Genomic DNA, 19,031 nt, shown 5'->3' on the forward strand with positions numbered 1-19,031 from the left:
CCATAGCATCCATTAGGCACCAGTAACATGGTTTTCAAAGTTTCCATGATGCAATGTTTCACATCTATCGCAAAGTTATTTGTGGGTAGGATTTTTCTAAGATCCTAAGGTTTGCCCTAATTCTATTTTCACTGAATTAATCTGAAAATGTCACACTAATTTCAGTGGATACAAAATTGAGCCCTAATTTATTTGTCTGTTGCTTTCAATATTGTATGTCTAGTTTCATTCAGGTTGCCAGGAATAAGGAATCTTTTCTGCAGATTTTACTGCAGCATTGCTTCAAAAGAATGCTTCAACAGTAGTACAAATAGGAAATAAGTCCATTAGCTAAAGTGTTAACATTACATTCTTTGTTGCAAGGTCTGGTAGCATAATTTTCCATGTGCAATGCATTCACTCTTGCCTGTAGTTCAGAATTGGTGAACCATGCACTGCTCCTTGTACATTATTTCCTCCCCTCCCCGCCATCATTCTTTTCTTCTGTCACACAAAAACTCCACTTTTGTTAAAAGAAAAAAAAGTTGATATAAGTCTCAAGGATTATGTTTTATTTTAAAATGTTTACAATATATTACTTCTAAAACATCCCTCTGATGTGGAAGAAAGGGCATATAATGCAAAACTATATTTCAGCTGCTTCCTCATGCTATCATTTTATGCACAAAAAATATTTTTATTGGGTTTCCATTTCTGTAGATGAAAGTAGCATTCATAAAAAGAACCCAGCTTGATGGCCTTGGCGAATGAAGCTGCCTTTTTGACAAAGACCATACACAGCCTAGGTTGCTTTCCAATGCTGCTCTCCCAACATATCACAAAGCTATTCTAAAGAGATCCCCTTTTATTGTAAATAAGTATAAGTTGTGGATAAAATCTACCAAACTAGTTACACCTCTGCCTATCTCTAAGCATGTGAGCATTCCTACTGACTACAAAAGGATTACAGACATGTTGTGGACTGGGTCCTCTCTACTGCCAGTCAGTGCCTGCAGAGTCTTCCAACAAGGATGCCATTTACAGCCAGTTGTGAAGGTAGTGTAATGACTATCAATGCCTGCTAACATGGTCTTGATTGAAATCATCGATCTAGAGTAAAAAAAGTTCCCTTTTTATTAGCTGAAATGTTCAGTACTTGCCTTCATCAATTTTAATTTCAACTGTGAAATCAAAGAAAAAAAAGAAAGAGATGAGGTGTTAGCAGATGGTTGTCGCACATTATTTGCCAGTGTTGAAAAATATGATATTGTACAAATGCAGGAAAGAAACCTTATTACATTATTTAACATTGCAAAAAAATATGAGACTAATAAGTGCAGTACATTAAGGGTCGCATTTTCTAGCCGGCCTCAGAATTTGTACAAGTGAACTCTCAGCTATTTATGTAAAATATAGCCAGCACCTGGATGCGTACAGCTGCACTGATGACTATTGCCTGATATGTAAATTAACTTTTGTGTGCCTCCAGTCATATTCTAAGTACCAATATTCATATGCTTATGGGGGTTACGTGTTTAGCCATAAATAGTTGTATAGAAAAGATGTTACAATTTTCTAGATCCTCTTAAATTCTTTCTGCCATCTTGGATCTACTCATTCCAAGATCTACATAACAAGCCTATGCTTCTGGCACAATGTTTCACCAAAACAGGAGAGCTGGTATATACACTATGCAAAGCATTCTGGTGTTTTTGGTGTGTCCCAAAATTTTTCACAGTCAATTAGAGGTTTTTAAGTAAAGATGATGCAGGGAGCCAGCAAACTGGATTCTGAAGTCAAATCATATAGATGGATGGAAGACAATAGCAAATATTCATTCTACAGTGTAGTAGAACGATATAAATTGAAAATTCCAATTCTGCTTACAAGGGAGAAAAGATCACAAGCTGCTGACGGCTAACAGGTACCCCCTCAGAGGGGCATCTAATCACTAACACTATAAAGGAGGGAAGGACTCATTTATTTTTATGTTTCAGTCAGTCATGTATGAAAAAGATAGGGTTCATCTTTTCTGTCCATTTATGTTGGAGAACAGAAGTTAGCTAAAGGATATTAAGAAGAAACTCGAAGAGCTATTGCTTTTTCCCTATAGAAAACCTGAAAAAGTGTATTGTTGATTTATTCCACACTGCTTTACAAGGTCACTGTTTAAAACATAATTTAAATGATATCATTCTTTGTCTGGGGCCAGATTTACCGGTACATACTGGTTGGTTTCTGTGACTCCAGTCTAGGTTTATGCCTGCTTTGTGCTGCTGCAGTGGTGCACAAAGCTTTCCAGTGTTTCTGGGTTATTGGCTTTTATCTAATGATCTACACATTCTACATGAATTGATTTTTTAGTGGTAGGTGGTTACGTGGTTTTCTATTTGACTCTTGTTTCTGCATATCAGGGATGGAAACTTTGACAGTATATAAAAGCATATCAGCAATGTACCCATTCATGATTTGTCCTAGAAATAATATTAAATAACAAAAGCTGTATTAAATAATATTTTATTGAGTTTTTTCACTTCCCACATAGAAATGCATTACTACATAAATAGCCTTAATATATATATTCAAAACCACATGTACAGTACAACAGGAAGTTAACTAAAAGCATTACAGATTGAATATAAATACATTTCAAATGACATTACATTACAACACATGCGAGAGAGAACATTATATTGCACCAGTCTATCTTTTGTACACAGGCACACACATAACGGTTTCCACCATTGGAACATTCCTCCAACAAGTGACAGTGTTACAGTGATTACATAAATTGCTCATAAATACATACAGGAGAAGCCTGACATCATTGTTCCTCCTTCACCCTTTGTTCAAGAAAGTTGTTTGGCTCTAGAAAATATTATTTCAAGCACTTAAGGTTTGGTGCAGTCATCATTATTAAAAACCCAACTGCAATACAGCAAAGCTAATCTGGAGCAGGCTTGTTTCAAATACCTATATTTTTGGAAGTAAATATCTCTAAGCCAGGAATAGAGTACTCAGCTAATCACACAAATGTTTGCCCAGTGGGTAATGCTGTTTCATTTTTAAAAGAAGTAACTGTGAATGAACATGGACAGTAGGCATTTTGTTACTCACATATGTCTGTATTAGATAAAGGTTTTACATTTTCTGCCTAGTAGATTGCTCTTAAACTAGATTATTTTTAAGATTTTGGAAAGGAATTTGAAAACTGTTTCTTGTTTAAAATATGGGTGAGGGAATAAAAATGGGTCAAGGTGGATTCGTCATAAGATTTAATTATTAGCATGAGATACAACCTGAAACACTTCACAGTTCACATATTGCTAGATAAATATGACACCAGTACAACATTGCATGGTATTTTCTAAGCTAGCTTGCTTTTCATCATTCAAAAGCCTTTGTGTGATCTGAAGTAGAAGCCAAGCTGTATGAGTTTTGCAGTCAAATCTAGCCATGTTGGAAAGGTATGATCAATCATTGCTGCCAAGCTGATAGCATAGGAGCTGATCTATCCTGCCTTTTTCTGACTCGTATTTATTACAAAATCAAAGGTAGCTGGTTTAGCATCAGTAAAAAGTCCTACAGCTTTGTTCAACAGTAAGCTGTTGCATGTGGGACAAACATCAAATCTCATGGCACTTAATGATTCATTTTTAATATATCTGGCATATAAATTAGCAAGCTGAGCTATAAAATACTAACAGCAGCCAAAGGTAATTTATGAATATTGAGTTGCACTATGCAATGTGCCAACTAAAAATGCAGCAGAATTCCCCTGCCCCACGCTGTCTCCCTCCAAACACCTGAAAAAGTTAAAAATACTGAATACTCCCAGCTTCTAACTACAATAAATTCTAAATCATCCTCTAAAAATGAAGGGAAATCTTCTCTCAACATAGCCTATGAATGCATGCCTGACCCAGCATGCCAAAACTACATTTGCACATGGAAATAAACTAGGTCTAATTACACTGTTGAAAATATACAATGGATGTTGTGCACACAAACATCTGTTTGGCATAGACAAGTGTAATAATATCTATCTATAGATTTATAAATTAATTTTAAAAAATATATAATATCTATAGTATTAATATTTGCAGTTTTCCTAGTATCAGCAATTTCAGGTCCTAGTGAATTATTTTTATGGTATACTTTTACCATGTATAAGCAAGCTATGTTAAGATAGATAATTAATTCAAAGTGCAGTAACACATCCAAGGTACTCTGGAAAGACTTGGTATTGGGTAGGAAAAATTCTTAGCATCCTCTTTTTGCAATACATGTGGCTACACAAACACAGTGGGGGACAGAAGGGGAGAGCTGGTATGGGAATGCTTGAAATCATGCATTGGGTGTAAAAATTCTAGCTTAAGCCCAGCTGCTTCAGTTTTTATCTCTAACTTAATAGAAAAAAGGGTTTGCTGTCTTGACATGACAACTCTCAAATGTGAAAAAATGGTTAAAAATAGGACATGTATTGGCAAGATTAATGTGTATCCTTCCTAATACCAACTTCATGGTGCAACACCAGGAGTTATTTTAATGGGAGAGATATTTGTAATCTTCAGTTGAAATGAGAGTACTTCTGGAACATGTAAAAGAATGAAAAAGTACAAAACAGGGCAAGGTCTTAAGTTGAAAGAAAACTATAACTATTTTCCAATACAATAGCTGCTAGACTTCTTAAAACAAGACTGGGAATGGGTAAAACTCCCATTCAGCATAATTCATCACCTCCTACCCTTTGCTTTGCAGTAAGTATCTCAATGGTTGCCCCTAATAAAATGATTCTAAGTAAGCATGAGTAGAATAATTCTAACTGAAAGATTTATTACTTATTCATGCCCATAAAATCTATACCTACCACTTTTAAAGAATGTTGGCCATGTATAGACTAAGAAATGCACACAAAAATTCACAATCTGAAGAACTTCAAGCCATCTAGAACAGAGTTTCCAGTGCCACATGAGTATGGCACATTTGAAGCATTATATTCATTTTTAAATCTGATACCTCTTCTCAATACTTTAAAACCTTTGGGCATCTATACTCATGCCAGACGCATGATCCAATGCATCCGAATTAGAACACATTGGAGCAGACTCGATTCTTCTAATTAGAATGATCCAGCAGCCTTGGCGTGATATGTATTCAGCATCTCCATGTTTCAAAAAGGTGGGGGGGGGGTGCTTTAACTAAAGCTCGTCAAATGAGCTTTAGTTAAATCACTCCCACTGCCATTTTGAAGCATGGGACACTGAGTGCATGAGACACTGAGGATGTTTTAATTAGAGCAGATTCTGAGAGCCGCTCTAATTTAATGGCCCCCCTACCCCCACCCCGGAGCTCACTTAAAGATGCCTGTTTTGTGTGTAGACACTAGAAAAGAGCCAGTTTTCTTTAATAATTATCACTCCACTGTATAGTTCTCATCTAGTGCGTTATGCATATGTTGATTAGTGTCTCCAGAAGTCAGCTGGATATCATAATTAGGCAAGCAAAGCAAATTATACAATGTATTTTAGATTCAATTACACTGTAATGACCGAGTAGTGGATAGTTATTGGCAGCTAAAACTGCCTTAAATGGCTTTCCCTGATGCAAAGCCAATGACATAAGGGAAAAATAAAAACCATCCCAAAATATTTAAATCCACTTCCCATTCTCAAGGTCATAACATTCAAATCAATTATGGGGAGAAGAAAAAAAAAAATCACACAAAATTCATAGCACACATCTTTATAGAACTTGTAAAAATACAATTGCAACTGGTGGTTTTAAAAATCAGCTACTTTGCAGAACTCAAAAAACTGATCAAATTTCAACCAAGCAAAACTAGGCCAGCAAGGTATTTATGGGTATTGTCACTTAAAGCTCCTTTGCAATAGATAACATCCCCACATGTGGTAACTCTCAGTGGTGGGATCCTCTTACATTAAGCAAAAGGAAAGGGGTGGAATTTCATCTTCAAAGATAAAGCTGAATTCTTGGGAGTGGAAAAAGGTCTGAAGAAATGCATACCAGCTGGAGTGTTTTGTAGCTCACCGTGCAAGAAAGAGAATGTGGGATATGCATAGAGTGCTAGCCCTCACTACAGATCTTTTATAGTAATGTTAGATCCCCACAAATATGACAGATTGTACATATCAAAGCCCAATTTTAGAACATAACTTTGTGGGCAATCTTGTCATAAAGAATTTAAACAGAATTGAAACTCCCTGTTCATTTACAATTCAAGCCTTTACTGAGAACCATATTTTAGCCATTTCAGACATTTAAAAGAACAGAAGACCCACCCACTGTGCTTTAAGGAAAAAAAGAACAAAAAACAGCCTCCAGCTTTTAAATATCTTTTTAATAAAAAAAGACCAAAAAATGTAAACAGAAATTGGCAAGTCAATTGTAATTATGCTCCTCTGCATTTCCTTGCCAAGAAGTAAAATCCAGAAATGGACAAGCAAAGCTTTGAAACAACAGAATTGATTGCCTATTGTAAGACTCTATATTCAAAATGATTTTTTTAATATATTGCACATTAACAAAATTTAAGTGAACCAAGAATATATTCAAGTATGCCCCAGTATGTACAGATGGGCTGAATCCCAGCTCACAAACATAGACTCTTAGCACAAATTCAAATAATATGAACAGCAATGTTGTACAGCTTCATGGCGTATAGTTGTCAGCTAATTCATGAGAGCTCTAGTGCCAAAGGATAGCCAAAATACTAAAGAAAAAGAAATCAGGGTTTTGCATGTAAGAAATAAATGAAAGTGTTAGTTCAGCAAATCCTATCCAGATATCAGTAATAATGTTAGGCTAGTCATTGCCAGGACACCAACACTACAAAAACCCAAGTGGAACAATGCAAGAAAGTTTCCTCTTAAATATGCCAAGCAAAAATGAGCTTTCATAGTTAGCACAGCATTCTTCTTATCTAGGTATTTGGAGACCCAAATCTTGCTATCATCCTACAGTGACCCCCAACCTTCCTAACATACAGTCCTTCCCCAGCAACCAGAAAAGATTGAAAAGAAAGGCAAACCCAGCAAACCTAAATTACTGGGCTCAGTTTCAGACAAGCTTTTGAGGGCATGTGTTAACTACTGAGTGAAAAGGATGGGCAGCAACATAAGTGGCACCATGAGCAACTGGTACCACCTGAATCTGGGGGGGCACCCGCAGAAGCTGCCAACAGTGGTGGCCTTGTCGGGGGGGCACCAGCCCTACCAACAGCATCAGTGTCAGCCATCAGGGGAGCACTGGCCCTTTCATGGGGGGCATGTGCACCCCTTGTGCACCATTTACGAGTCACCTATGAGTGGTGTTAACCCATGTTCCATGTAATAACAACACTGACAATAGTGCAGCCTCATTTGCACCAACAAATCACTTAGTAAGAGTTCTTTAGTTGAATCTAAGTACAATAACAAGCTAACAGCATACAAACCTAAACTGATAAAACTGCTCAGGCCAAGCTGTAACAGAAACTGCTATATAAAATAAACTATATACCATATGGTTTTACACATGCTATTTCTTTGCTAGGAAATAAACAGCCCCATCTAAGATGCACCTTTTTCTTAGATAATCAAAAATGGGCTTGACAGTGTCCCCAGTGCCAACAGCCACTGAACAACACAGTGAGGTTTCATTTTGATCATGTCTTGTCTATTATCCCAGACTGCCCTACTAGCCCATGTCAGTGCTGGAGTTCGTTCCTGCTTCTTTCTTATGATAAACTCTTTTTAATGTGTTTTCATGTGTTTCTGTCTCCCTTGGGACCAAAACCTGTTTTAAGACAACTAGGACAGCACACAGCAACTTTGTGACTACCAAATAATCTATCTGTAGCTCACAAGTTATGCTTTTCCAGGAAGCCTGTACATATGCCATTATGGCCTGGTGAGTTAGCATGTAAATGGCCTATGTTTGGCAGTTGTGTTCCCTTGACATTGGCACTGTCATAGACAGAAAGGCATCTTCAGCAGGAAATACAATGCTTCATTTTTAGTTCATTTATACTCTCTTGTTGTGTAGTTGCTGCATGCCACGTATCACTTCTGTTGAGCCCATCTTACTGACTGTGAATCCTGGTTGTGTTTAACATCCATCCTAAATGTAAATGGCCCTGTCTTCATTAGATTTAAGCCCTTCAAGCACCACAATTCCTAAAGGGAACCTCCTATGTTTGGTAAAATCAGCCTGATTTTTTATATATGTTAATGTTAATTCATTCACTTTATAATGGAAGAAGATTCCTCTGGTGCTCAGTTCTTGTTCTCAATGGGCTGCTCTAGTCACTTCTAATTAAAGGAACTAAACAGGATTAAATCTCTATTCCTACCCATTCCCATATGCTTCAGTTAGTACAGACCACTAAATATAAAAAGTTTAATGTATACTTAGCACAAGTTACAAAATATTTTAATTCTAATGTCTGCTTATTGATCAAAACTTGGCTAGATCCTGATATAATGGCAGATGCTTGATTAGGAATTATGGGGTTATTAGATAGAAGGCAAAGGCCCCCTTCCATTTTGCTGCATTAAAATATTATGAAAATTAAACTCCTAACGTTGTGAATATAAGTAGTTTCACATCTCTCCAGGTGCATCTACATGTACAATTAATGTGCCTGAGTAAACTCCAGAATTTATTGCTCTGGAGTTTTTTGCTCCCAGGTGTGCCAATTGAATGTGCACCCAGGAGCAAAACACTCTGGAACAATTAGCTCTGGAGTTTATTTGTGCACAGTACATGGAGCCCAGTGGGAGCAGCCTAGTCTGGCAGGGGCCCAAAGGGTCAGCCTACCAACCTAGAGATGCTCCAACAGGGCTCCACATGCAGCAGAGGGCTGGCTGAAACACAAGAGTGTTTCAGTATGTGGGCTGCCTGCCAACTAGCTCCACTCTGAAGCCCTCTCATGCCTCAGCCAGCCCTGTCACCATCTACATGTACTTTTAAGTGCAGTAATTTACTGCACCATCGAATTGTACTCATGTCTGATGGAACTATCTGATGGTGCAGTAAATTAGTCTACACCAGCCTAATTGCTGTGCGTGTGTAGATGGTGGTGCTGTACTGCAAAGTAAATTAATCTACTGCTCAGCAAAGTACAAGTGTAAATATGCCCTCCTTGAAGATAATAATACAAATTCATGATTAAAATGGAGGCAGATTTTTGTTTGGATATGCAACCAGTCAAAATGGTTTGGTTTATTGTTTGTTTGTTTTTTGTTTGTTTGTTGTTTGCTTGTTGTTGAAATAAAAAATGCATTAGAACTTGTTCAAAGGAGTGGGCAAAGATCATTTTTTCATATTTTCTTTTTTAATTCCAAAATTCCATTTTTTAAAATGAAACATGTTAATAACATATTGAAATGTTCAAAAATCTTAAGCTTGTCTAAGGTTCTTCAAAAAAAGAGAACATTATAAGGAAAGGGTCATCTAATTTGTTTCCATTTTTTATATATTTTGATATTTATTTTTAATTATAGGCACTTTTAAGTCAAAACATTCAGTAAATTGATATATACAAATTCCTGTGGGCTAATTACAGATTTAAAATGCCAGGTCAAGTTCAAGGTTACAATGGTGTTTAAATGGAAATACTTACAAATCCCTTTTTATAGGGACAGTAGTCATTTAATGCATGGTTTGAAAGTTATTTCTGAAGTATAGATCCCAACAACATTAGATCAGATTATGCATTTTTTTGTTATTATGTACTGGTAGCAAAAACCAGTATGTGACACCTACAAATTAAAGTAAAAACAAAGAGATATTTGTACACAAGAACATTAAAAAATCATACAAAAATATACACAGAAATATAGCATAGAATTAGTTTCCTTTTTCTGGTAGCCTTATTGCAATATAAAAGTCTATTCATTAAAATAGTATTTGAATGTATGAACCATGAAAATATATATGCACACATATACATATACATTTACAGTACACATGATATGCTTTTAAAACTGCACCTATATGTAAAATATACTCCAGTCAGGATTTGGGTTGCATAATAGAAAGTAAGTGTTTGAAAAATATAGAAAATAGGTTTTAAGTTTACTTTAGAAATTCTCAAAATGTAGCAAAAACAATTCTTAACAGACAACATTTATAAACATTCACTGCTTTCTAATAAAGATCTAGGTGTGACTTTGGAGGTTGAATACATGTATGCTGGAACTGGTTTTGAATATGGGAAAAACATAATTGAATTTAAACTACAGACTTCAAATTTTTGATAAAAATAACAAGATTGCCAGCAAGCCCCAAGTTTTTTTCATCCTCTATACCAAGGGTGTCACAAGTGGCACAGGCAGCCTGTCTGTCGCATGTGGCAGATCAGGGGGGCAGACAGCACAACAGCAGATAGGGCAGGAAGCAGAAAGCAGAGCAGGATATCACGCAGGAAGCGCAGCACAGAAAGCAAAAGTAGAACAGATTAGGTAGAGGAAGATGACCAGAGTAGCACTCAGGGAGGGTGCAGGGCTAATTTGGAGCACACCTGCCAAAAGGGTTGGTCCCAAGCTCTATACTCTCTATCCTGTACTAGGAGTCTTTATTAATTTTCAAAGTTGACAGTCATGTCTACTATGTCTGCATAGGACAGTACATTGCAACCGTGATGCTGTGAGAACTTCTCAAGGGTGTAAATCTGTTTTTGAAATGGACGCTGATTAATTCACAAAAGGCATAGAGGGATGCCTCAAGTCCAATGAGGGGTGCCTCGAGTCTAAAAAGGACCACTGGTTTAGGAATTTACTGTATATGGACCTTAGCATCTTAGTACCTAAACACCAGTGATATACACTAGTATGCTTAAACTCTAACCTGTCTGGCATAGGGATTGACATTAAGTTATGTGTTTGTGCAAAGCATTGTACAATTGGGCTCTGACCCTGACTGGAAAGCTAGACAGTGTATTATCCCTAGGCAGTAAGTAATCATATACAAATATCTGTATTTGACACCACACTCTGTGCCCACTGGTTAGCGTGTAACAAACCATTACAGGAACCATAACAGTTTGGGGTGTTGCAGCTATCAATCACCTCCTTTACCTCATTTATGCCTGCGTAAAGCAAGTGCAAATCTTTGAATGAAGCACTGAAGTTCTAATCTGATAGAGCTGTACTTGGACAGTCAGGCCCTGAGGAGTGTGTTCTTGAAGGGAGAGATTCTCTCTCTCACACCCATTCTAGCTTCTTCAAACTGCAGCAGAATATGGGGATATAAAAGCCTTGGATCCAGGCAAAGGAAAAGGCTCTAGTGCAGGACAGCAGCTTCAGGGTCTTGTATACCCATTCTACCTGTTCAGCCAAGATCAGAGAGAAGGGGGTAGTTGCTTATGATGAGAAAGGCATACCAGCAGCAGGCCAGGCTCCTATAGCATTATGGAAATCCTGGAAAGCATTTCTGCACAGACTGCCATGATTTAGACTTGCTACTGAGAGCGCACAATGTTGCGCAGAGCCAATACGAAGTGGTCTAGAACAGAAAGAGGACAAAGGTGGATTAATGCTCCCTGGGTCCCTGTTCTTGGCCTCTGAGTTCTGTGCTGTTTATCTAAGAGAAATAGAGTTTCATCTGACATCTCTAGTTAGATAAAAATGTTATTCCCATTACTTCAGCAGGAGGTCTGCCTGTACAAGGACCAGCTCTGAAAAGACCAACACATTCAGAGAGGATGAAGCAATACTTCCCAATTAGAGATAGTCAAAAAAGGGATATGAGGGTCAAAAAAGAATTTAAAAGTTTGACGTCCTGAACCTGGAAATCCTTACACACAACAGTAGTCCCATTGTCTTGCCCTAAATATAATGTTTTAGGGGACTGTGACTTAAGTAGCTGAAGATGGCACTTCAGAAAAGATCAACAGCAGCATTGCATTTTACAGGACCCAATGCCTGCGCTCTTTTGCATCAGACTTCATACTTCAGAGCCTAATAAATGTCCCTAGTTTGGCTGTATTACAAGTCAGTGAAAATCCCATTTAAATATTTCTTCCATCAACATTGTATAAATTCATTAAATTGAATCATTAATTAAAATCATAAGCCCCCCAGTACATTTTTAAAATCACATTAAGTTATTTTGCAAATTATTTTCCTGCTCCTAAAATATACAATTGCACAATTAATGAATCATAGGATTTCTCTTAGGACAAAGTAACTGCTTCTGTGAAATTGATGCCAGTGAAAAGTGATTACTAAAAGAAACTTTGTAACCCTTATAAATTTTAACTTTTTAACAGCGTTACATTACTTCATATTTTGGTGGGTCTTTTGCATAGAAACATGAGAGGAAGATAATTACAAACAGCAAACGAATGTAAACCCACGAACAGGCAGGAGAACTCAAAGATACGCAGGTTGTGAAGGAATTTTAAAATCATTGGGCCAAATCTTATTCTACCTAAGTGTCCTTAAGTTAATGAGTGTACACATATTTCATGATAGTCAAGTTCCTGAAAAAAATACCGTAACATGCCTACTTTTGTAGAATGCCGTCAGCTTAGTTTTAAGACTAAATCAAAAAAGCAGCAATCAGGAGGATCCATCTATGATTGGCACTAACTGCTTTTTAGATTCAAGCAGGGTAGAACAGAATGACATTGAGATGCCTAAGCCAACACAGGTGCCTAATAAATAGAATAGGATCTGGCCTATGCTGTTTTTAAAATTGAATTTGTGTCAGGTTGACAGTATTCCTTATAGTGGTTTGCACAGTGGTAGGACATCCTTCAATTTTTATTCATTTGTAACAAAGGTTTTAAAGTAGTGTGATCTTCTGAATAGGCAATAATTTTCCAGGTAGTGTATTAAATATTTAAGCAATACATATTTAACATAATAAGAGTAAAAACTTACCCTTACCCTAAGATTGGAACAATCTTAAAATACAGAACCACTCTTTTGGCACTTGAAATATTTCAGTGTCAATTACCAAAGTATTATTAATAGGAGAGGACAAAACTATGTCACAACTCAGCCATAGCTTAATCCAAACCATAAACTGAAGGTAAAACTTTTTCAACATCAAAACAGGCTGTGTTGTTCATTCTCTTCCCCACATTTTTGTTTATTCCTTCAAATTTCAGTTTCACTGGAGATGGAAACTAGGAAAAAAGTTTTGTAGAAACACCTGATTTTAGGCCTTAGATATTCCAAAAAACATTGCAATATATTTTAATAAACTACCCATATTTTATCTTTGTATCCACATCAGAAACTTGAACCTTCTGTAGTCTGCCTTTCACCTACAAATATTACATTTGGTCTAAAACTACAGTCCATACTGTACCTATCACTTGCTTCTACTAACCAACTGTCATAGGAAACATTAATGGGAGTTTTGCCTGAGTGATAATGATAATTGCACATCTAACAGTTTGAAAGCATTTACCTAAGCTTGAGATATTTCCTGTACAAATAAAAAGCAATTCTGATAGAACCAGTCATGACTTCAGGACTGCTGGGAAATTATAACTGCAAGGAATTACTATCCCAGGCAAACTTTGGTGCCTCTCTTACAGAAAATCAACATTAAGCCTCAGAAGCTATTCTAATTTTCTGTATTTTTACAAGCTCTAGAAATGGAACTATCTTCTCCTTAATCCAAATGAGTCCTACCAAGCCACCACACAAAAGTAGTTGAAACCACCATGGCTCTGGTTGCACTGCTACTACTCATGAGATGAAGAGAGGGCAGGTATGGGTACAAAATGGAGTGAGAGAAAGAATAATGTTGACCAAAGCCTTTTGCTACATAGTTCTATTTGACCATTTTCATTAATAAAGGTTAGGTTCATCATGAACAGAGTGTACAATGTATTCATCCTAATATATCTGACATAAATACACTTTTCCGAAATGTCTGTTCACAATGCAGTAAAACCCCCAATTTAAAGTACTAAGGATTTACTTAAATAACATATTTAAAAGGAGAAGCATTAATGAGATTTTTTTCATCCTTTCTTCTCATTTCCCATCTCTAAGAGGGAATAAATGTGTACAACAACCAAAAGAACCTTGTGCTTTCTGTTCTTATTGTAGCAAAAAACAAACTACTTTTTACATACAAACTAACTTCACAAAGGCTTAGGAATATTTGAAAAGTCCAGGCCTGGAAACTTTCATTTTCAGGCTACTTTAACTGTAGTTTGATTCTGTCATTCACTGAACTTTAGGAAGGGTGGAGACATGCCCCACACTCCCACCTGAAGTTTAAATGGGGCAATAGACAAACACATGTTTCTTCAAGAGATAAAAGATCATGATTTCTGGTCATCTTCTGCTGGGACAACTTCCAGGATGATCTGCAATGTCAAAGTTATCCTGTCTGCAAAGATAAAAGGAAAAAAAATTAGAGATGTGGGGAAATAATCAGAAAGATCATCTCAGTAGAACCACACAATTATGTGTGTTGATGGAAGCATTTAGATGTACCTGTCAAAGCGTCATATAACGTCTAATTAAAAGCATTCCACCTTTGTTATCTTTTCTAACCTCATTTTGCTGAACTCTGATCCAAAATGACTCTGTTTCCAATTTTAAGTGCAGAAGCGCTCTGACTATTGAAGAGGGGCACCCATATTTTTAACTTAAACAATACTTTGGGAAAGTGATTCTCTGCCCAGCTGCTCAGTTCAAACAACCAGTTTTAATGTTGAAATATAGGGCCAAAGGAGTTCAAAATAGTGAATGTCACCTATATTTTGTGCTAAAATGCACTTATCAAGGAAAAAGAAAGAAGAAAAAGGCAAAAAAAGGAAAAGGAAAGGACTTGTAAGACCTCCTCACTACTGATGTGACACCAAGAAGGAATATCACATTCTGTTTTATAACTTGTGCTGTTAAAGATGAGAGCCATCAATGCACAAGTTCCTTCCATTTTTGTGGCTCTCTTAATTACATTACTATACCACAAATAGGAGCAAATTATTAAAATAATTAATTGCAAATTACTGCAGTTCAGCTCCCAAATAAATACAAAAAAACCACAAAATATCTACACAGATAAGTCTGATATGCAGAAAATCCCCTTCACTGCCACTTCATACCAGTATAACTGTTTTGTATGTCCATGGCACAAGACTGTGGATAATCAAATAATCAATCACCCTTGATTCTTTCCATACTGCACTTTCCCTCTGTGTGTATGTGCGTGTGTATATGCATGTGGATATGTATATTATGGTTAGGGTAGGAAGATTTTCCACAAGAAATGCTTTGATCTGCAGCCTGGATTAAAGAAGTAAGCTGTAAGCATTAAATAGTCAGAGTATTTAATTCTTAACAGTGGCTGGAAATATTGGGTCTTGTGTACACAACCCCCCCTACAGCCCTCTGGCAATAAAATTGATCATTGCATCCACTTTAAAACCCGTTTTTCACTTCCAGTACAGGGCTCAGTTCAAATAAGCTGTCACTGAGCATATGAACAGCCTATACAGGAGCTCTGATCTGATATTTATAACCACAGAATAAAGGCTGGGAAGAGAAAGGAAACCTTATAGCAGAAGCAGTGATTTCCTGGACATGCATGTGACAGAACATGTATGTGACAGCATAAATCTCCTATGAAGCCCAACTTCATTAAGATAATGAGGAGAGATGAAGTGAACACATATTACTGCTACATCCTGAATGAGCAAATGGCACCCTCTGATGTCTAGAAATGGCTGTTAAAGTAAGAGTTGTTATATGAATAGCATATCTATATCCTGATTCCTGAGAAAATTTTAACAATAGATATCTTTCTGGGAGAGGGAGCATACAGGCATTCAACCTGCAGCTCCTCACTCTCTCCTGCTCTGTGCATCCTCACCAGACAAGGGGAGTGAAGCAGAAGAGGAAAACACCTAAGCCTTCCCTGGACCAGGGTCACTCCAGTCTGAAGACCAGGTGGGGAGCAGCCCCTTAGCTCTCAGTCTCAGAGTGTTACAGAGGTAGCAGCAGAGTAAAGCCCTAAGCCCAGTTTGAGGAAGAAGCTGCTGCTCCCCTCCCAGACCAGTCCAGGGGCAAAGCCCCCCACCCACTCCTCAGACTGGGAGCTCTGGCCTGGAGAGCAGGTAGGAGGCTTTGCCCCACTGCTCCAGCACCATCCTGGACCAGACTGGAAAGGAATGTATTAAGTATTCCCTCTTGCAAAATATTCTCTCTTGCAAAGGAGAGTTTCCAGTTGGACACCTAGATCTTTCTCCTGGAAAGGGCATGTTTCCCCAGAAGAAACTAAGTGAATGCTTGTATACTCATAGTGTACACTACTCATGACAGTTTCAGTGGGACATCAACTAAATGTATTTTTCTAGGTAAACAGAATTCAGGAACTTTGGACTGGAATGACTTCCTGGGTCATCTAGTGCAGTCACCTGCTACTGCAGACACCCACGCATTTAATCCTTTTATAAACTGATCAAGCTTCACCTTAATGCCAGTTAATATTTTTGCCCCTACTACTCCAATATTGAGGCTGTTCCAGAGCATCACTCCTCTGAAAAGAGACATCTTCTAATTCCCATAATATTTTTGTTCATGGTCATTATTTGTTCTTGTGCTAGCATTGTCCTTTAGTTCAAGGATTCTTCTCCCACCCTCATGTTTACTCCCTGTTGGATACAAAGGTAGTACATTCTCTCTCAGCATTTGTGATGCTAAACAAATCTTTTACTTTATTTAGATTATTTTCAAGGTCTCCTTTGCCCTTATCATCCTAATAACTCTACACCTTTTCCAGTTCAAGTTATATTTCTTGAACATGGCGTAAATACCTAACTCACCTGAAACACATATACTGTTTTCTATGGCTGCATCAGGTTGGCAGCTTTTTGCCACCATCATCAACTTCTACATCTTGGTCTTTCTCATCCTCTGTTGTCTCTAACTAAAAAGCTATCAGCTTATAACTGAACTCCGCCTTGTCATTCCCCTTGTGCATAACCTTGCACATTGTACAAATGAATTTTATCCCATTTCTATTACTCCAGTCCTCACAGTCATATAGTTCTGCCTCTTCAATCTGATGTTCCTCTATATTAAGAATGCCTCCAAACACTGTGTTAGCAACACATTTAATGAGCACCCATTTTGTGAGCCAAGGCCATTAAGGAAAACATTAACAATAAATTATTCTAAGACCCCCGGAGAGTCCACTAGTAACCTCCCTCCAAACTAATACTTCCCCTGTGACACAATCCAGTACCATCTTTTCTTTAGCCAGCCTCTACCTTACAACTGTCATACTAATCACCAACTGTACCGTGTCCCATGTGTCACCATATCATACGTTTTACAGGACTCCAGATACATTAGACCCTATTTTTCCCACATCTAGCAAATCAGTTACCTTTTCAAAAAAGGGTTATTGGATTAGTCTGGCATGATCTGTCTTTGGTAAACCCATGTTGCATTTTCTCGTCTTTTCTATCTACCTCCATAACTTTATTCTTTTCATCATTTTTTTTCTGATGCCCTTGCATGTTACTGAAGTCAGGCTAATTGTCTGAATCACTTTCCCTGCCCCTTGCCCCAGCCTTAGATCTCAGAATAACATCTTAAATTAACTTCTATCATGCATGTAAAAAAATGCTCTTTTCTCTTAGAGTGGAGCACTATCAACTCCTACATAGTGGGTATGTCTACACAAGAGACTGACTGTGCAGCCACTGAATAATACTGCACAGTAGCACATCACAGCACAGACAGTGCTTAAAAGATATTCGCTAGCACTACTGAGCAGTAAGTCAGGTAACTGCGCATTTATTTAGTACTTGCTAATACAAGTACTAAATAAATGTGCAGTAACCATTGTGCAGTAGCATCTCGTGTAGATGCACCCAATATCATTTCTTTTACTACAAGGATATTGCTTACTATTTATTCTAAAACAAAAAATAACTATTTAATGAGTGGGCTCCCACCTCCCCTTCACCCCTAAGCTGTCAGCACTGGTGATCTCGAACTACAGTTGTTATTATGGGAATAATAAAGGCAACGTGAACAAGCTGTTTCACCCACTGAGTGGTGTCTGTCACTCTTCCAGCTGAAACAGCACTGTGTCTGTAGGTGTCAGACCAGCATCTGGCTTGCTTTCTGACATGAGAATCCTGTGTTATCCAAAGTACTAGAAGATTCATCTATACTAACACAGCTGACAGAAAAAGCTTCAGATATATCCAGGCTACCTTAAAGAGAATATTTTTTCTTTTGCCCGCGTAATGTAGTTCAATACTGGCATCCTGTGGCCACAAAAATTCAAGTAACTGTGTTCCAAAACTCAGTGCACACAAGTCTACTGGTTAAATAAGGAAATGCTTTCTAGTTCCTAAATATCAAGCCTAAGACATGATAAGCTAATACAGACATCAGCTATTAAAAGCAGTGCTGATTGATTGCTGTTTGGCACAGTGTCCTGTTATATAAAACTGGCTCCATCTCAACAAGTGCTTTTTTAGAACAGGTCTGTGACACAAGCAATGGCAATAGAGAAAGGAAGAAAGGATTATGGCATAGGATCCAATAAATAACTTCTTATTTTAAGGACTACATTATGATATCAGTCTATTGCCTAGCATCTTAACCTGCAAACAACCCAGTTGACTTCATAGAGAATGCCCCAGATTTAGGGGAATACTCAGCCTCAGTTATCAGGAAGAAACCTGGCCCTATCACAAGTAGGCTGTATGCATACAGCCTTTGCAGAGATGGGGAAATACTTTGCTTTTCATCTGGTAAAGTTTAGTGGAAACCCAAATTTTTGTTGAAATCTAATTTTTATGGATTTTTTTTAAATAGTATTTTTATAATTTGGGTGGGGAAAGCAAGTTCCCCCCCACACACACAATTTTGATTAACAGTCACCAACCATTTCTCAAATCTCTCCAGAAATCTTGCTTCTATTTCAGCTTGCACTTCCAAAAACTTACTTTCTTTTGTGGTTGCTCTTCACAAAGCACAATTTTTAGCAGCAGAAGGAGAGAGGGATTTTTACCAAACTGGTCTCTTTTTTTTTTTTTTTTTTTTAAATCAAAA

At 37.4% G+C, this 19,031-nt stretch overlaps 1 protein-coding gene across 1 annotated transcript in view; it reads right to left on the reverse strand.

Annotated features, from left to right (window-relative positions):
• Nucleotides 1-11,973: 11,973 nt before the first annotated feature.
• Nucleotides 11,974-19,031, reverse strand: part of SLC7A11 (solute carrier family 7 member 11) — a 95,572-nt gene continuing 88,514 nt past the window's right edge. Inside the window, exon 12 of the mRNA XM_019522098.1 lies at nucleotides 11,974-14,340. Coding sequence (XP_019377643.1) covers nucleotides 14,273-14,340 — 68 coding nt within the window. The 3' untranslated portion in view covers nucleotides 11,974-14,272. The remainder of the gene's footprint in view (nucleotides 14,341-19,031) is intronic.

The sequence above is a fragment of the Gavialis gangeticus genome, unplaced genomic scaffold, assembly GCF_001723915.1.
Source record: "Gavialis gangeticus isolate Ggan-Ray unplaced genomic scaffold, GavGan_comp1, whole genome shotgun sequence".
NCBI lineage: Eukaryota > Metazoa > Chordata > Crocodylia > Gavialidae > Gavialis > Gavialis gangeticus.